This window comes from Homalodisca vitripennis, chromosome 2, assembly GCF_021130785.1.
Source record: "Homalodisca vitripennis isolate AUS2020 chromosome 2, UT_GWSS_2.1, whole genome shotgun sequence".
In the NCBI taxonomy this organism is placed as follows: domain Eukaryota; kingdom Metazoa; phylum Arthropoda; class Insecta; order Hemiptera; family Cicadellidae; genus Homalodisca; species Homalodisca vitripennis.
This window is the reverse complement of record NC_060208.1, coordinates 186014520-186035605: the sequence shown is the minus strand read 5'-3', so window position 1 is coordinate 186035605 and position 21086 is coordinate 186014520. Positions and strand designations below refer to the sequence as shown.

The window sequence follows — 21086 nt, the reverse complement described above, 5'->3', positions numbered from 1 at the left end:
TTCTGCATTCCTCCCCTCCATGTGTTGTTTAGTCAACTGTTAGTATGTTGCGATCTAAATAGTTGGTATAAAGTTGTACATGTAATCAAGTGAGAAATTACATTGTCGATTGAGTGAAAAATTTATTTTAGGACTGGCAAGTTTATAATTTTCAATTACACAATGCTGATACGATAGGATTTGTTAATCGTAAGCATTTTTTACTATAATCAAGGCTTCTTAGTTCTGTTATTTTCATAATAACTCAACATTACTTATATTATAATCCTGAATATCCTGAAAAGGAACTGATCGAACTGTGACTGCCTTTTGAGTGTTTCTTGGGAAAGTGTACAGCCTGAATAGCAGATAAATATTATAAAGTTATCTGGCTAGCTTTGGGTTTTGATGTAAAGATTATTTAGAATCTATAAAACAACCAGAGAAAATATTACACAAGAATATAGAAGAAATTTAGGTTTTTGATTACATAGAATTGTGTAATACAAATGACAGTTATGGCTTCTATCTTTCTGCTTTCCATCAACTGTCTGTAGTATCCTAATTCAACAAAAAGCGCACCTTTAGAAAAGTCACTATGGTGTTGATGCAACTGTGACTCTGTGCAAATCAGTGTCTCATGGTATTATCACTAACAAGACCAGATAGATTAAAACAACATACCCCAGACCAGTCTCCAGTGACCCAAGTGGGAGGGCAGGGGGTGGAGTTGCAGGGCTCCACAGACCTGGGCCGATATCCTCTGCAGAAGTGGTCAGGAACCTGGGAGCAGAGAAGGAAATACTAATACTAATGTGCTCATTTAATATGTCTGAGGTTGTCATTTATGGTGTTATAGTAAAACAATCACGACTATCTTCATCTTATGGTTGATTTAAACACCAGATACTTGTACATCCCTATTTTTTTGGCTTTAGAGCTATGAAGATTAATTATTCATATATAATTAATCCAAATGCTATCTAGTGCTTCTTGTAAATATATTGTCCTACTTTGTTAAACACATTAAAAGATGAAATACAAAGGTTAGGGCATTTTTTGGGAATGAATAATAACAATATTGATAAACAATAACAAAACGTGTTTAGATGTGTATCATCCATAATTATATGACCACAAGGAGCTAAAGGAGTGCCAGGGTTAACTTTAATCTTATAAAGGTAAAAAAAAAAAAAATAGACAATGAAACAATTTTATAGGTTATAACCAACAGTAGGAGGTATTTTAATGACGTCAAGCTTTGGGATCAAGATATTATATAAGTATAACTGCAGATGAAGCCTTTTCAGCCTAATATTAATAAAATAGTCTAAATCGTCTAAAAATGTCGAGTCTATTTTAAAATGGTATAGTGGCCTACACATAATTAAATACATTCTTTTATTTTACTGTAGACGTTTTTCAATTCAATTAAAAAATCCTTTCTACGACTGGTTTCACTACAAGCAATACAAGTTATTTCAAGTATTAATAAAACACTAGAAAATAAATAATTGCGATGTTACACTGTGCATAGGAGGAGCAAAAATTGTCTACACTACCTTCAGTAAACTAAATAAAAAAATTGCCGAAAATGAATTTGAAACAAGTCAAACCAATAGAAAACTTATAACTGAAACATCACAACAACTATTTGCCGCGTCACAATAAATCACCAACTGTTTGATGGCATTAAACAATCATTCATGTTTGATAATTCAACTAAGTGGACAGCCCATTTGTCACAGGGATGCCTGGCACCAATAATAATCAGAGGCTCTCTGTTGGGGATGTAGGGGGGGGGGGTGGAGTGGGAAGGGGGAGGCTGATGTAGCTAGAGCGTCGCCAAGTCAATTCTCCCGCGAGAACTAATGATGAGACAGGCGCCAATAAAAGTATCAGGCTTCGGCCAAGACCTCATTAACACTTCATTAACAGCTGAGCCAGCGCCCCGACTGATGTCTTTGCGCTTGTTTCACCCCCTGTGTTTCTTGGGCTCTCGCCTCGATCATCTATTGATTTAGCATTGTCATTTAGCCCCGACTTCTCACTTTCAAGACAAGGACCGTTTTCATCTTTACCTTGTCTTTGGATTAAATCATAAATGTGGTGTAAATATTTAAACCATTATTTTTTATCTTTTTAGATTAATACAAATCATTATCTTGTAAATTTAAAAAATGACAATATTCTTCCCGTAATAAATTTCTACAAATAATTTCCGCGTATAAAATAAAAGCACTTCTGGTTTGAATGAATGACAACAATGATTCAATTCAGTTGGTTTTGTCTTGTTTTCACGATCAAGAAAGTATGTAATTCGGTTAAAACGCGTCTAAGAGGTGGAGGTAAATCTCAAATTTTAGCTATGCCGGAATATTTAATAGATTAGAGTTGGTGCTAAACCTCTTTCCTGTACATCAAACCAATCCCTGATTAAAGTCTGGAAAAACACACCCGGACATATATTCACACATACACGTTGAACCGAACTTATCAGGTTGACTACTAGTTGATAGGTTATACAATGCAATCCCGAAGTGGCATATTCGGGGAGTGGAATGGGAGGGGGGTCGGAGAATGATCCCTCCCACCCGTATGGACATCCTCTGACATTAAGCAATTCCTCAGAATTTAGACGTTACATCAAATTATACACTTCAAAATGTTTCTTTTAAGAGTAAGTCAAATACAAAAATATTAATGTAGGACCTGGCTATACATCGTATTTATTACTTGTTATCTACCCTGACTTTTATGTAAACTCCTAAAATCTTACAATTGATTTAGTAAGGCTTGAAGTTTCGACTAAGCTTTAAACTTAGAAGCAATATTACAATAGTCGTAACATATTCAGACCTGTAATAATTTGCAAACAAGGAAGAATTGAAAACTAATTATTCAGTAGAAACCCGCTTCTTTCAATTTGTAAACATTTCAGTATAAACACTATGGAAGTCTTTAAAATTAAAATAGACGTTATTCAAATCAGGAGTTATTCACGGTTTATGATAGCAGTTAACGTTAAAATTTTTGTAAAATTTTAAAATTTCAGTTTTGGAAACAATATTTAAGCCGGAATTCGATGTGTAAGTATTCTTAGAATAACCCTCTTATAAGATTAGGGAAATTAAATTTACTTCCTTGTTCAAGTAACATCTATTTTGTGTCTCACGCTAATCTCTGCTTCCTGGAATCTCAAAACTGTGTCGTGAGTTGACTGCTGTGCTGTGTAACACAGTCTACGGTTAACTGGAGGGATCAAAGAAAATCGAAAAACACTGTACATGTCGAGGAAACTTGTCTCAACGGGAATGCTTATCCTCCTTGAGCGATCTGAACACTATGCGACTCTTATTTGGGCCAAACTCTTACTGCGGATCGAAGTGACAATTGCTCAGATGTAACACACTCTAACCGTAGTTCTAGAGTGATGGTTTACCAGCGCTTAGACCCCGGCCGATCCACCACTCGAAGTGGGGAATCGCTGTCTCAATACGGATCAGGGGATTGGTAGACTGCTGGCCTTCCTTAGATAATGTTAGTCTCAGCTCATCAGGCGTGGAATTAAGCTTGAAGACACAATACAATTGTTACCTTACAAAGTCCGCCGTAAGAAACTCCGCCGTAAGAAACTCCGCAACATAACATGTGATTCTCCACAATATATACGTATAGCTTCATGTACATTATTCAATAATCAGAAAGAAGAGTCCACTTCTCAAAGTTTTACCTTTGCACCTGTAACGTATTCCAAGATTTGAGATTATAGAATAGGATTATAGGAGCGACCCGATCATCTCATATTTGAAGGCACATCGGGTTACATCGCGAATGTATGTATATGTATGTCCTATCTAGAAGCATATTTAATTTCAGTAACAACCAATATAAGATTAAAACAAGCTAAACAAGAAGATGCCAAAGATTGGACATAAAATAGAGGAGTCATATTTGTGCGGTAAGTATCAATTCAGATATAAATGACCCAGAGAGCAAAGTAATCTTATATTGGGGGCGTTCCAATGGTAGAGAATCTCTTCGAATCATTTCAACTGTATAAAACTTTCTAAACTATAAACGTATGAAAGGTATATTGATAAAGCAAACAATACAGATTACCATATTAAAAATAAAGTGTTTAATTTTATTACATTTCTCTGATAACATATCAACAGGTTTTATAATAAAACACTTTTTCTGGACAAACAGTTCATGCACAAGCATTATTAACGTCAAGTTCGACATTACTCCGAGGATTCGCAGTTTGATAACGACCCCTGCACCAGTAGCGTCAAGTTCGACATTACTCCGAGGATTCACGGTTTGATAACGACCCCTGCATCAGCATCAGTAACGTCAAGTTCGACATTACTCCGAGGATTCGCGGTTCGACACACACGAGCCCTGCATCAGTAACGTCAAGTCCAATATTACTCCGCAGATTCGCGGTTTGATAACGAGCCCTGCATCAGTAACGTCAAGTTCGACATTACTCCGAGGATTCGCGGTTTGATAACGAGCCCTGCATCAGTAACGTCAAGTTCGACATTACTCCGAGGATTCACGGTTTGATAACGACCCCTGCATCAGTAACGTCAAGTTCGACATTACTCCGAGGATTCGCGATTCGACACACACGAGCCCTGCATCAGTAACGTCAAGTCCAGTATTACTCCGCCGATTCGCGGTTTGATAACGAGCCCTGCATCAGTAACGTCAAGTTCGATATTACTCCGAAGATTCGCGGTTCGACACACGAGGCCTGCCTGCATCAGTAACGTCAAGTTCGATATTACTCCGAGGATTCGCGGTTCGACACACACGAGCCCTGCATCAGTAACGTCAAGTCCAGTATATTACTCCGCCGATTCGCGGTTTGATACGAGCCCTGCATCAGTAACGTCAAGTTCGACATTACTCCGAGGATTCGCGGTTCGACACACGAGCCCTGCATCAGTAACTTCAAGTCCGATATTACTCCGAAGATTCGCGGTTCGATACATGTGTCCTGCAGCTACACCGATTGGTTTAAAAATACATTTGGACTGGAGAGTTTGTGATAGCCTCGGAGAGATCCCGATGTGATGCAGCAGATTTCAATCGCTTTCTTAAATTTAGTTAAGATTGAATGGTGGGTTACATTGATTTTTTATCACATATTGTTTTCTGTCCATATTTTTCCATATAAACGTAATTATTATATTTTTAGGTAAATGTCATAGTCTGAAGTTAAATGCTATTATTAATTGTTAATTTATTCCTTGCTCTGTATTGACGTACAAAAAAACTTGATGATCAACTGTACAGATTAAATTAAATTCAAATGATCTAAACTGATTAATAGCACGTTTTAAATCCCTAATTATACATATTTTAAGTATGTAATTTCAATTAGTAAAATTAAATCTGTGACCAAACTTCAACATTGTATCACTCACTTTACTCCTTGTGCCATTAGCTTCTTCAGTGCATATAACATTCCGCTGTCTTGTGCCTCCTCCACAACTCACGGAACATCTGCTCCAGTCTTCCGTCAGCCACCTGATAACAGAAAAGTTCCGCTTTAGGATAGAAATCACTGATTCTACTCCTTGTGCCATTAGCTTCTTCAGTGCATATAACATTCCGCTGTCTTGTGCCTCCTCCACAACTCACGGAACATCTGCTCCAGTCTTCCGTCAGCCAACTGATAACAGAAAAGTTCCGCTTTAGGATAGAAATCACTGATTCTACTCTCTTTGTGCCATTAGCTTCTTCAGTGCATATAACATTCCGCTGTCTTGTGCCTCCTCCACAACTCACGGAACATCTGCTCCAGTCTTCCGTCAGCCACCTGATAACAGAAAATTTCAACTTTAGGATAGAAATCAGTCACTTTACTCTTTGTGTCATAGCTTCTTCAGTGCATTTATCATTCCGCTATCTTGTGCCTCCTCCACAACTCACGGAACATCTGCTCCAGTCTTCCGTCAGCCACCTGATAACAGAAAAGTTCAATTTTAGGATAGAAATCAGTCACTTTACTCTTTGTTTCATAGCTTCTTCAGTGCATTTAATATTCCGCTGCCTTGTGCCTTCTCCACAACTTACGGAACATCTGCTCCAGCCATCTGACGACAGAAGAATGTTAATTTTAGTAATTGTAACACACTACGCCCTGATTAAATGTAATAAAATCTGTTCTCAGTGGTTACCGGCTGTGGACGTATCTTGTATTGAGCTACGAGCTCGTAAATACATGATGTTATTGGTTGGTTTTAGTTATTGCAAGCTTTCGTGGCTGTTGATGTTGTGGGCTCATAACTTGCGTTTTTTGGTTTTTTGACTCTGGAATGTTACAACGTTTTTATAATTTTTTCACTCACCTAATTTCTATACATAAAAGTTATTTATCCTCCTGAAGAAGAGAACAATCTCTAAACTTTTTAAACTAAAAAACAACAATGCGTATAGGCGTATCTATAATAATAGCCCTACTACCTATTTCGGTATCCAGGAATTTCTCCAATATCCAATACAATCTATATTCTTGTGTAGAAAATAGATTTTTCTCATTTCCTTCGTCCTCTTAACTGTAAGTCTTCTCAAAAAGAATCTTTACTTTCGAATCATATTTTTCCTAGTGTTTATAATGAGACGCACACACGACATGACGTCTAGAGTAATGAGTGTTAGGGTCCCTTCAGTCGACTAACCCCAACAATGACTCTGAACAATAACAATAACGTTTTGTTTATTTATTTGAAGAACGCCCGTGTTTATTTTTGTTAAGATCCGTTACGAATTAGAATAAGAATAACTTTTAACATACCCGCTGAAGGATACATTTTTGAAAAAGGACATAGATTAGAAATTTACCTAATAGCTATGATATTTGGCAGTGGTAATACAAGAAGTTATAATCGAATGTCTTGAATTGCTGTGTTTCCTTTTAGAAAATTTACTTGTTATAATAAACTATTGTGGTAGTTTTTATTTACTTTTATTAGAACCTTGAATGTCGAATGACACCTAGTAAGTAAATATCAGTTATAACTTTTGTTTCACATTTATTGTTATATATTGTAGTTTATTATTATTAATAATCCTTTAGTAATTTATTGTTACTAAGTAACATATTGGCGTAGTTTATTTTCATTTTTAATATAGCTAGTAAAATAACTTTTAGATGTATTTAATTTAATTATTTAAACTAAAAAATAACTGATTTATAAAAACAAAAACTATTTAAATGGAGTCAGCAAATAAACCGACATCGGCTTCTATATTTATAAAAAAGAATTATAAATTATTTAACAATCAAAATAATCAAAGCATATCGATACTGAGGATTAAAGCACTTCAATGCAATAATTTATTCACAATAGGAATTTGATTAATATTTCATAATATTCACCCAGTAAAAGCATCCTGAAGTTATTGAATTACATATAAGCCCATTAATGATGCCACTAACTTCGATTCAATTTTGGATATGATATGAATACATCAGTTTTATTTCTTGATTTGGTGTACACCATTATTGTTACTTACACCATTCGTTCATTTGCTCTTCACAATGTTAAAAGCTGAGCATGTGTATATAGAGAATAAAAGTTCATACTGCGAACAAGAGCTTTTCTGTAAATCACTTTTTAGATAAAAACATACTAACAGTTCTTGAGAGTATGTTTGCTAATCTGTGTGTAGTACACATTAATTTGAGATATTATCTTATGGCACTTTAAAACTACATAAAAATTAATGGTAATTATATTAAATCTAGAGAATAATGAGGTGGATCAAATTTTAATTGAAAAGTAAAATTAGATTTATATAGTAATAAATGTATAAAGTAATATGTATAAAGTACCTAAAATGTCTAAAGTATTAATTCCTGAAAAACCCACTTAGTTAGTCTAGTACCAGACATTGGTAAACAGATTCATACACTCTATGCTTCATCATAAAAGGTTAAGGGTAAGAAGGGGTTTTAATTTCTACTTTCAACCACAGTTTAAGATGAAGTATTCAAATGGAAAAAAGGAAAAAATGGATTCTTCGTCGTAATGTTTGTTTTCGAATATCCGAATAAAACTACGAGATTCATGAAATTGTCCACCAGAATATAATTTGTATATAGAGAATAATTAGTTTTATAACTTATTTATATGTACGCAAGATTGGTCGTGCATATTTATAATCCTTCAAAAACATTATCATAATTTATTTCAGTAGCCTGCAATTTTTAATTAGCTTTCATTATTTCGTAGAATGTTATGTTTTCCAACCTACCGAAACTATATGTATTAAAAAAAAATCTAAAACGCACATTTGCACGACGAATAAATAAATATACTGTTTTTTATTAACGTTTTTAATGAACTGTAACATATATATGTATTAAAATATGTACATATTATAAATACTATTTCCTCCCATTTTAGTATGTCAACAACAATAAGAACAGTGAGCCTGAGACCTTATGTTGAAGTCATTGGATATTCTATTGATAGTATGTGGGAATACATGGATTTATATGCAAAATTTCAATTATATTGGTTGAGTATTTTCTACGATTAATTAATTTAAGTATGATATAAGTCTAAAATATCATATTTTCACATATTATGGTATTAGTAGAATAAACTGTATATACCTCACATTGTTTGGCAAATTTTAGAAAAATCTTTTTTTAATACTATAAGAAATAAACACTTTGTAGAGACTTAACACTGAAGGATTAACATTTTTTCTGGCATCTGAAAATGAAGGTTTGACATGTTCGAAAATAGTACAGCCTAGGGACTAACCTCTAGTGAACACTTCAATAGAATGTTTTATTTAACTTGGAGAAGGGAAGGAGGTACTTACTTTGGCGGACAACGATGAGAATTGCACTCGACCACCTGAGGCTCAGGCTGCTGCGAGGCGTTACACAGCTGGGCGTCAACGTCGGCCCCGGTCACTCTGTTGCGGCACACCGCCTGCGACATCTTGTACCCTGTCAGGCATAGACATTATCGAATAGTTTAAACTATTATTTATTGATTTTAGAAATTTAATTAAAGTGTTGAGCCTGAAACCATTGTCAGCTTCTATCATTACCAACCTAACCTAACATAACCCAATCCACCATAGAAACCTAACAAACCGAACATAAAAGCCTAACGTAACCTAACCAACTTTATAATCTACTTACATAATCAAATCGTTGAAACTATCATTTATTGATTTAAAAAAATTAATCTAAGTGTTAAGCCTAAAACCATTGTCAGTTTCTATCATTATCAACTACACCTAACCCAATCCACCATAGAAACCTAACCAACCGAACATAAAAGCCTAACCTAAACCTAACCAACTTAGTAATCTACTTACATAATCGAATAGTTGAAACTATCATTTATTGATTTTAAAAATTTAATCTAAGTGTTAAGCCTAAAACCATTGTCAGTTTCTATCATTATCAACTAAACCTAACCCAATCCAACATAGAACCTAACCTACCGAACAAAAAAACGTAACCTAAGCTAACCAACTTAATAATATACTTACTTATCGAGTTATCATCTGAAATGAAAATATTCAATTGTAAATTCCAATAAAGTTTGTATACACGATACAAACCCCATTTATAAACATGCAGATTGTTTACTAATAAATCAATAATGAGTATTTGAATACTTGGTAATGAAGTCCAAAGTAAAGTAATGAATTATATTGTATTTTTTATTTTATAGGCGTAGGCTATAAGAGTGAGATTCAATACAAAAACGAGAACACTTTACATTGCTAAATCAATACAAGTACCGTACATAAATAAAACATTTAATCATAAAAATAAACTGGATAAAATATGGGAGCACAAACATCGTATTTATTTTAGCAAGGGAAATGCTGCTAATGAAAATTATACGCCAAAAAGGCACTTGGATACACATATTTATATAAAACCTTCAAACATTTAGTATTCTTTGTTGATGGATTTAAAATTCTTTTTGTAAATGAGCTGATTGAAATTTTGGGGAAATAATAAGAGTAACAACAAAATTCAGTTGCAAGCATAGTTTTGCAATTTTTAAAAATTCACAGAGTATAGTTTTTACAATCCTATAACAACTTTGGTAAACTCTAAAATCTAATTCGTATTAGTATTAAGGTAAGGGCAGTAGCGTAACTTTTTATATCTGGAATAAGAACTATTTGACCCACCTCCTCCGCAGGACACAGAACACAAGGACACCGGCGCCTCTGCCCAATGGTATAGAGGCTGTGCACAAGACGCTCCGTCTCCTCCACAAACTCCACACTCGTCTACCTTCTTGCCTGAGCCTATCTCCAGATCACACCCCACTCTCTGGAACATCCATCATTCAGGAAAATAAATTAACAATGGTTTCGTATAATCAATTTAATAATTGATACAGGAAACATTTATTTACTAACAGGACGTATCTGAGACCTGATGGGAAGGACGTTACTCTTATAACTTAAACATAAGTCTACAAGCATGCTTAGTCGGAGTCGGAATAACTGTACTATTCAGCGGCTGTTCTGGAGTGCACACTAGTTTTAATAATTTTATTGGAAGATCACTTCACTTTGAAAAGATAAAAATAAAAGAAACTCACAACAAATTGATTTGAGTTTAATTTATACTTTTATGTGACAGTTAATAAAAACAGTTTAAAAATAACTCTTCGTAACCTAAAAGGGCCGAAATAAAACAAGATATAATTTCCGTTCTTTACAAATATTGATAAATTAAACACTAATAACAAAAATAATAATGGGATAGCTTGCAACAATTTCATATTAAGAATTTACAATTTAGTTGAGAACAGAGGGTAAGATCAATTGATTTCTTTAGGAATTGGCTAGCAAATATATTGGGGGAAAGAAAAATGTTATAATAAAATATTTATGTTATTAATTTATCTAAGTACTTTATAATAATGGAATATATATATATATATATATATATATATATATATATATAATTATTTAGTTCTATTGTCTAATATATATTATACCGTAATTAGATAAATTCAGCAAATGAATTACTGCATTACCTGTATTATTCTAAATTCGTTTCGGTGTTTAAAATAACAGAAAATTTAGGATGGTGTTCATTTTATGTTTATAGACTGACAGTTGTATCACATGAACTTTTAAATTCAAAGATTTATACGAGAGGGCGTTCGAATTTGAGTACCAAATTAATTAGCTTTGGACTTTTGGACATTTTTTTATGGGGTTTTCAGAGGAAACGGAGCTTCACCTTCTTTTTCAATTTTAATTATTTTTTTTTAAACTTAACAATTAAAAAAAAAAATAATACCTCAGAATTTATAAGAATTTTCAGCAGAACAAAGGTAAGCAGGATTTCACAACACGTTTTAATAGTGACGAAATATCGTAAAAATTTTTCAAAGAATATTTAGCACAGTTCCCACAGATAATAACCACGACGTCTTTGATGAATGCAAACTTCATACTTGACCGACATCGCATCGGTAGAATGAAGCACTTACAAAAGATAATTATTACTGAGGATCCTCCAGTGTACAGAGACGCAATCAGTTGCTATTGATGTTACAACTCCCTCAGCAGCAAAACAGTCGGTCGGAACCGAACTAACTCCAAACATTACCTTTCCAACTGCCAACCGCAGGGACCAGAGTTTGGTTACTGATTGCTGCTGCCTCCACCGCACACCGCGGGGCGCCAACTGTGGCAATAGTATACTTCTCGGTCTCGTACGTTATAGTTATAACACAACCACAGGGACTAGAGTTTGGTTACTGATTGCTGCTGCCTCCACCGCACACCGCGGGGCGCCAACTGTGGCAATAGTATACTTCTCGGTCTCGTACGTTATAGTTATAGCACAACCGCAGGGACCAGAGTTTGGTTACTGATTGCTGCTGCCTCCACCGCACACCGCGGGGCGCCAACTGTGGCAATAGTATACTTCTCGGTCTCGTACGTTATAGTTATAGCACAACCGCAGGGACCAGAGTTTGGTTACTGATTGCTGCTGCCTCCACCGCACACCGCGGGGCGCCAACTGTGGCAATAGTATACTTCTCGGTCTCGTACGTTATAGTTATAACACAACCGCAGGGACCAGAGTTTGGTTACTGATTGGTTCTGCCTCCACCGCACACCGTGGGGCGCCAACTGTGGCAATAGTATATTTCTCGGTCTTGTACGTTATGGTTATAACACAACCGCAGGGACCAGAGTTTGGTTACTAATAGAACAGACAAAGATAGACCGATAGAAATAAAGTTGGATCGAAAAGAGATTGAATATTTTTTTATTCTTGTAAAGTGCTAAATGTACGTTCACGAAAAATTAAAAATGAAAAAATTAAATGAGTTCATGTAATAATAATAATAATAATAATAATAATAATAATGACTGTCGAGTTAGTGTTGGTGTTTCATGAATGAAAATAATATGATTTGCATTCACAATATTTATTATATGACTTCTGCATTAATTTAGGTAAATTCCTTAAAACTAAACAAAAATGGTGTGTTATGGTAAATTATGTAACAGAGCCGCTAAATGTAAATAATATTCCCTCCTGTTGAACCATTAGCCTATTTGACTTTTATATTTTGTGTGCACCAATGTTTATGATACAAAACTTATTATACATTATTTTGACATAACTGGATGAAAATACAATTTTGTAGAAGAAATTATAGCCTACTGGTTACGAAAGAGGTCAAAGTGAAAGTGATTAAAGAACGAGAGCTAATAACAAGAGTTAGATGGATTAAGTGCTTTACGCTGTCCCGACATTAACTTAATCTCTCCAGCGATCCATTCTTACAAGATCTGTTGAACATTAGCTTCTCTCCACACAAGGTTTTCAAAAGTTTCAGTCAGGGAAATATCGTTAAAAGTAAAAGAGTAATTTATTTGTGCAAAAATTACCTGAGAATTACATAGGTGGGTGAGATTGATAGTTTTAAGAAGGCAACAGCATCATCACGAAATCCTACAAATTGTTTATTTATATTACAATTTTGCCACAGTTTCTGGAAGAACTTATTACAGAAAGCGCACTTTTACCCGTATTCGGACCAACTATCCATCGGCTTATCTGTTACCCTTCTAGGAAGTGTCACTTTATTTTTATCCGTACTCAGAGTAATAACATTGAAAAAGTCACTACAAATCGTTGTTTCTCCCGTCTTACTTATGAGCTATCTCTTGTGCAATAGATTTGTGTGTACCTAGTTATTAAGTATTTACAAGCCTTTTTTGTAAGTGTATTGTATCGTGTACAGTTAATTCACGCAATGGGTGGAGGGTTATTAAATAAGTAACATTAGGCTCATAATGGTACTTTGTAGCGTAGAAATTGTATATAAAGGTGATTTTTATTTTCATATACATTTTCCTTATCCAACCAAGGTTTGGTCCCGTAGGTAGTTGATTAAGAAGTCGTTTAATGAAATGAAATCCGTTAAACTACTCTACAAAGGTTCAAGTGATAATGTAATCTTCGTGATCAGGTTTAGATTTTAACGATTCTTATGTCTAACTGTGTGGGTGATATTGAGTTTCTCTACTCTAACTCAAGGGTCACATACAAAAGGATATATTATACAGGTTGTATTTATAAACTTTTATTAACATTTTGTTACTTTAAATTAGAGTGGCTCTTTTAACCATCATGCATTTTTAACATTTTCAGGAAAACCCCTCGTTACTAAATAATATTCCCAAACCCTGGTGTACGACAATGTTGAGGTATTATCTGACAATTAAACATGATAGATAACTCAACGTAAATCTCAATTCTTTTTCCGTTTTCGCTACCGACAAAAAACGAATTTTCACACGTTAAACATTTCGAGCTATTCAGAAGAAGACTAAATTTGAAGCCCTATGTAGTTAGCGTTATTACTAGGTTAAAGTGGACATTTTTATAAAGGTATACTAATTCTGAAATTGGAAAATCTTACTTGATCCCTTACAAGTACAATTTTGAGTAGTGTAGTTTAATATTGTTTTCTTGTTCGTGTATTTTGAAAGTGAACTGATTGGATATTGGAGCACACATTGCCTTATAAGTTTGAACTCTACATTCTTTTTTCGGGATTTTACTTCTGAGATGTTCTAAGAAAGCCGTAGGAACCTAAGTATGTGAAAGAAAAAGGAAATCAGAGATGGAGTTGAATTTGCATTATTATTAATTAGTGTTGTGTTTAGTTTTGTATTAAGTGTATGTTTTAGAGTTAGTGAAGTTGACACACAACATAGTGGTTGTGATTCCTGACTTAGGCGTGTCACAACGCTCTGGTATGATTTGTTTATTTTAGCCTAGTTTGTAATTAGGTTAGTTATTTACCTGAATAAGAGATCAGATTGCAGTAAACGTAGTGTTACTGATTTTTTGTTTCACAGAACGATGGCAAATGTCCGTAAAACATCCTACTCAACCATTTCTTCCAGTATGGCAATGTGTGGTAACTGGCGATGTAAATAAATACATCTGTATCTTATGATGTCACTATATGTACACCAAAGGACGTTTCAGAATGGTTACTGACCTGACATTTGCCGTCGATGCACATGTCCAGACTGCCAGGGCGGCAGCGGGTGCCGTCTCTGACACTAGCGGCTAGCCGCGCCACGACCCCTGTGTGGGAGCGACATATGAGGGCACACGGCTGGTCGTCGTCATAATGAGGCGTCCAAGTCAGCATCTGCCCCATGTACGGCACCGAGTTGAAAGACGCACATTGTAGTTCTCGAAACTCTACGTTGTCAGGACAAGGCTACGACAAGACAGACTCGTCATATAGAAATGTATTGCTAGAAATGTAAAGCACATTTTATGTCAAACAAAATTCTTGATACGTGTTCAAGTAGACCCCAAAACAGAGCCTTTTATCACAGTAATAGTCTTTTCGATTGTAAGCACTTTTAAGTTAAAACATTGTAGAATCGTAATTATAATGCATCTTAATTTATAGTCATTTATGAAGTGAAATGAAAAAATGAAATAAAACATGCCTTAATTGATTTATTGTGTTAAGTTATTGAAAGTTAATCTCACGTTCTTAAAAGAATACTATTTTAAACAGTCCTTCCTGTGCAGTAGGAAGAAGCAGGTAGATTTTGCGCCAAATGAAATAATTCTAATTTTACTATTTTTAATACAATTAATAATACTATTTTTATGGGACCTACAAGTACTTAATATCTCTAAAACTTGTAGAAATACAAAGAAATTTGAAAGGCTGCTATAATGAAATGAGATATTTATATAATCAATGTGTTTGTCATGTTCAAACTTGGCCCAGAAATTTTATCGCCAGTTCATGGTGATCTTTTGGGATTTTAGTGGGATATAATCGATACTTTGAAAACAGTTCAAAATACAAAAAATATTATACAACTTTTAGCAAATGTTATGAGCATTCGAGAACACTTTTTGGTATTTGTTTGGGTTCATAAATAACGGAGTTGTGATATTTTAAAAGTTTAAACAGTCGTCATGCTGAAGTGAAATTGAGTACCGTACCAAGCTGGTTAACGAACTTATCAGGGAGATGTATAAAACCAATGTTTGCACCAAGTTTCGACATGTTTGGGATTTTTTGTGACGGTTATCGTTTTAAAAAGCCGCTTTATATAGTAATAAAGTCTTGAACGATGGGTTGTTTTAGGGTCTGGGGATCATGTTCAGTTATATAGAAATAAGAACTGCAGAAATTGATCTGCAACAACTTCACAATTTAGGCATACACTAAACCTTTTCATATTTATAAAGTATACAATTCAATTTACACAGAAGCCTGATCAATGCACATACTTAAAAATAAATATCGTACTAACATAATTGTAGTAGAATCAAATAAATGGCCATGTCAAGATCATCATGAATGCAACATCATTGATATTAATTGTCATTTTACGTTGAACAACCTTTAAATATCTAAATTGCTAAATACAAGTAATGAAGAACAATATTATTAAAAATATTTACATATGGGTATATTTTGTGTACTAACAAGTTTAGATCATTTCGCACACGAAGAGAACTTTACAGGCTAACAACGACATAAAAACCGATCTCTCTCAAATAATGTTCTATGGAAAAGCCAACACAACTCAGATTAACTTCTTGTCTTATCTTCCATGGTTACTTAATCTACCATCAAAACTAACAACGTACTCCTTTTGAGGCACTCGTTTAATAGATAGTGCACTTAGTAAAACTATATGGTGATTTAAAATTCAATTAAACCTTCTTTCCTCATTGATAAAAAGAGCACAGTTCAAAATGTTAGTAAACAGTCTATGTTATAGTCTTTAATCCGAACCAAGTGACACAGAACTATGCCAGCTGTTGGAAAATAAAAGAAAACATTTTCTCGAGTCGCCGTAACAATAGTGCGCTATTAGTCTAGTTGTATAAAGGGTTTGTTTACGTGGGGAGAGTTCCCCGGATGACAAATGGACAACAGAGCTACGCTATAACTGACAGGCAATTTGCTGTCATGAAATACAATATCTTGAGGCCATTTCTCTCCTCTGCCATTCAAGATCTACATCTCTCCCACTCGAGATGTAGCCCGGCGTTCGCTGGTGACAAGATGTTGACATCTATTTAACAATTACTCTGTCTGTACGTCAGAAATATAGTTTATGGCAAATCTACGCCACAAAGTGCGCGGGACCTTTCAATTTTGACCCTAAGTTCAAAACAAAGTTATATCTAATTTCTAAATTTCAAAAAAATCATAAGGTTGTGTTTGGTTGAGATAAAAATAATTATTTATTTTAATTTTTAATTTAAAAAATTGTAGAGAAGTGTAAAACGGATTGTTAAGTTAACTTTATGTCAATACTTAAAGGAACGTAAAAAATTACTTTAGAATATTCTAAGCCATACTCCTTTATGTACATATTAAAAAATATCGGAAACATTAAATTTCCATAACATTAATTTTCTAAAATTATTATATGACACCCAAAGATTTATTTGGAATACTTTCAATTTGTTATAAAAACTAACAGAAACTGCACAGAAATTTAATATAGACGAATCATTAAATTTTTTTATAAATCTTTCTCAGGGAGGAAGGGAATGTTGCAATACAGGGAGTGACGTTAATTAAACGATAACTATACATAAAATGTAAAAGTTCTGAAACTGCATGCAAATTTCGGAAAAAAGTTTTGTGAAGCCATAGATGTTGGGCTTCATGTATATACGTATGGTAGTGACATTAAACATTATGACGTGGTTTTAGTTTGTTAAAATATTTGGAAATCAGTATTTGTTATTAATAATCTAATTCTGAAACTAAAGATTCTGAACATAGAGCAGACGAAACCCAAAAGTTAGGAAGGCGTCAGATCTGGAGCTTGGGAGACAATAGAAGACATTAAGAGGAGTATGCCAGTAGTACCCCATGATACTGGGAAACCCCTAAAGAGTGGGAAAAGATCCAGAGGCCAAGAGCTTCATAGTTTCATAAAGGAGACTTTTGGAGAGGGTATCCTAAAGCTAAGAGAGCCAAGTGTAAACATTCGGCTTCTCTAGTTACTATGAATGTTATAACTCTATTAGAGTTTTATAATGTGTAATACAAATTTCTTTCATACCTCGTATTTTTGATTTTTTTTAATTACAATCGTCGTAGTTCAATATCGTCTTACATGTAAAACTTAGCCTCGGCAGCACATGTAACTCAAAAGTAGTACAATCTATAGTTTGATTTTGGTCTATAAATGTCGTTTATTCGTAATCAACTTCGTTTCAAATTTTATAATTTATCATTTAACACATTAATAAGAAAGCAGTATCAAGCATATAGGAATTTTAGCAATAAAACAGACAATTTTAATTTAAATATAGTGTTTTTATTAAACGAAATTTGACGTTTATGAAGCTGAGCTGTTGTTGTACTCAAGGATCTAGGTTAACTAGGCGTCGGCTATATCTGAAGATCTTAATTACGACCGCCCTTTGGCTGTTTGCAAGCAATTATCGGTCTCATTGGCTCAAATAAGGGCCTCAGGCTAACCTCAGACCTCCATTGACCTAGTGTAATTGTAGATCAGTTGCTGGTCTGTCATATATAAATAACTAATGCATGAGGCTCTGAGAAGGTAAAATGTTCTGAATAAGAAAATGAAAATAGAACAGAATAAATTACATTTACAAATATATATATAATAATAAATAATATAATTACAGATATATTTCACTGATGGGTTAAAATAAGAATAGCATTGGTTACATTAGTTAATTTGGAGGTTTAAGTGCTAGTCTATTGGTTTATTTTCCTCATTTTGTAATTTAAAACTGTGTATTCCGTTCATACTTATTAATGTTGTGTAAGTGAAAAATAAATACATTAAAAATAGATTTAAGTGTATTGTATCCTTTTAATTATATAATTTCTTAATTTTAGACATGACAAACGCTTTTCAAGATTTATTAAACGAATAAATTGTTTAAAGTGCCAATGAATTTGGCAACGAGTATTATTAGTCATTAGCAAGATTCAAGAACGTAGCCAGCGAGGGGGTTCAAGGGGTCCGGATATCCCAAATTTTCAATTAGTTTTTTAGTCAACGATTATTATTATTTTAATAATTCTGCATTGATGAAAGACCGTTCTCAACAAAGAAACGGGCCAAGAACTTTTTAAGGAACAAAATGGGGCCTAACTCTCTGTCCACTACGGGAAAATATCAGTTGTCTGGACCCCCTCCCCCTCAAATGTTTTCCTGGCTACGTTCTTGGCAAGATTTTTAGCAAAACTGCTACTGAAATTTTTAAATTGACCAATGTAAAACACATAAAAAATATAATGAAAATAGGTAAATTTTTAGTATGTACAAATATGATACTCTAAAGTGTGTATATAATGCTCACCTGCATGTTGCAAATCTTGTAGCGCACCGTGGACCCCTTACATCTGGAGATGGAGTTGCAGCTCCTGAGTTGAAAGATGGCACCGCCGTCGCAGGTTCTCGAACATTGACTCCACGGTGACCATGCTGACCAAAGTGCAGGGTCATCCTCCTCCTGTAAACAGATAATATACTTAACGTATTCAAGAAGCAATAAATACATAAAAGTTAGCTATTGATGGTTGTAGCTCTTCCAGTGTGTCTGATAAATGGCTGGGTTAGGAGTGCCTAATAGGTTTAGAGAGTACACAACAATCTTTACTAATGGAATTCGACAGTACTTGAAATATCAAGTGGAAGGTTTATTATGTGGGCAGCAATGGGTGACCCGAAGTCATAGATATCTCCCTTGATGTGGTTTGTGTGATAATGGGCAACCCCAAAGACGTGAATAAAGTATGAAATTGAGAATTGGCTTATTATAAGTTTTTTTTCGAAGTTACTATCTTATTTGATAAAACGGAATTGAGTTTTTTGATACCTCTGAATTTGATAAAAGACCGTCAGCTGGGATTCTTAGCTTTAATCCAGCCATCTAAAGTGTTTTTTAAACTTCTTTTGACCTACTATTAGGCTTTTTTCAAACATACTATCTTATTTGATGAAACGGAATTGAGTCGTTCAATTCCTTTGAATTTGATGAAAGATGCTCAATGGAGATCCTCAGCTTTAATCCAGCCATCTGCAATGTTTATAATTTCTTTTGGCCAGCAAGGTTACATTACCGATGAACATTACCAATTCATACCTAGGCGTTAACTTCAAGGTCAAATCAGGAGCAAAGACGGAGGGGCGTTGTTTGAAATTATGCCTTAAACAGATAGTAAGTTTATCTCTAATGCCAGACATTTCTCCTCAGTACCTCTAACTGACTGAAAAGATAGTCCTCTCCTTGGCACAATTTTGAAACAAGAAGGAGTTGATAGCTAGGAAATTATCTAAAAAGTAACTTGTCACATAATCTAGATGTTTCGCAGGCATGTTGTCGCGAATGAGTCACTGTTAGGTTTTATACCTTATGATAAGGACTGGTCTATTTAAAAATCCCTTCATCCTTATCTGGAAGAACGGTTATAGCTTTGATTAGCTATATGATCCTGTCCTTATAGGAAGCCTATACGGTCATGGTGATAATTTCAAAGAAACCTTTTCCAAAATTAAATGATAAGGGAAGTGTACTTTTTATCCTAAACATTTACACTTTAAATTTAATCATTTAATTAATTGTATAACCCTGATTAATCATAGCCAGGGATGAAAAGGTTCATTTAAAGGATTTTTGTTTCTCGAACGTGGGACGAAATCGTTATGTGAAGGCGTCAGACTCATCCTTACATGACACATAAGACCTCTATTCACTTTTTAGAAAAACCAATATGTTAATATTACAAAATACGTTACAATATGAAATTTAATGTCATAGACTTACTGTTGCAGTAGTGTTACAGTTAGTAAAACAAACCTACTAACACAAATTTAAGTAACAAACATAGTTTACAGGTGAACTAACACTGGTTTTTTTATGTAGAGCAGACGAGAACATAAGATACAGTCTTTATCACAGAGTGACTGAAGCTAGCATCTATTTCTCATTATCTTAGTTTTGAAAATAGATAAAGCCAAAATACAGTAGGTGGCAGAGAGCGATTACAAGCATCTGTAGACAACAACAGTACAGACAGGACAATACATATCCACAATGAGAGGGACAACAAATACTCCCTCAGGATACAGTTCTAATCAGAGGTGTTTCCCCTCCTCCCAGCTCCCGGTTTTACGGTTTATGCTTTTGTTAATATTTATTCTTTTCGTTGTTGGCGTTTACAATACCATAATTCCCCACCTCGAAAACATTTCTGAATGAGTTTTTTTAATCCGGGATTTACCCTTTGCTACTGAAAGGAAGGACATATTTAATTCTGAAAAGAATATATACTGCATTGTTATAATGAAAAGATGGTCTAAATAAAAACTTACATGCAAAGTAAACAAATCTTTATTTTATTACGTTTTGAAACCAATGGGCGAAATTGGGTTCGAATCTCAAAATATTCAAACGTCAATTTGCCACTTGGTAAATGGTTTTAAAACTATAGTCAAAATAAACATGCTGGTGAATTATTTTCCGTACTGTTTTAGTTAAAAATGGTGAATTAAAACAT

At 34.3% G+C, this 21086-nt stretch overlaps 1 protein-coding gene across 1 annotated transcript in view; it reads right to left on the bottom strand.

Moving 5' to 3' along the window:
- The window catches only part of LOC124355932 (protein madd-4-like), a 182746-nt gene that overhangs the window by 43501 nt on the left and 118159 nt on the right, over positions 1-21086 (bottom strand). Inside the window, exons 3-8 of the mRNA XM_046807084.1 lie at positions 18887-19039; positions 14541-14768; positions 10177-10321; positions 8836-8965; positions 5421-5523; positions 664-762 (exon numbers count right to left, since the gene is read on the bottom strand). Of these exons, the coding sequence (XP_046663040.1) occupies positions 664-762; positions 5421-5523; positions 8836-8965; positions 10177-10321; positions 14541-14768; positions 18887-19039 (858 nt within the window). The remainder of the gene's footprint in view (positions 1-663; positions 763-5420; positions 5524-8835; positions 8966-10176; positions 10322-14540; positions 14769-18886; positions 19040-21086) is intronic.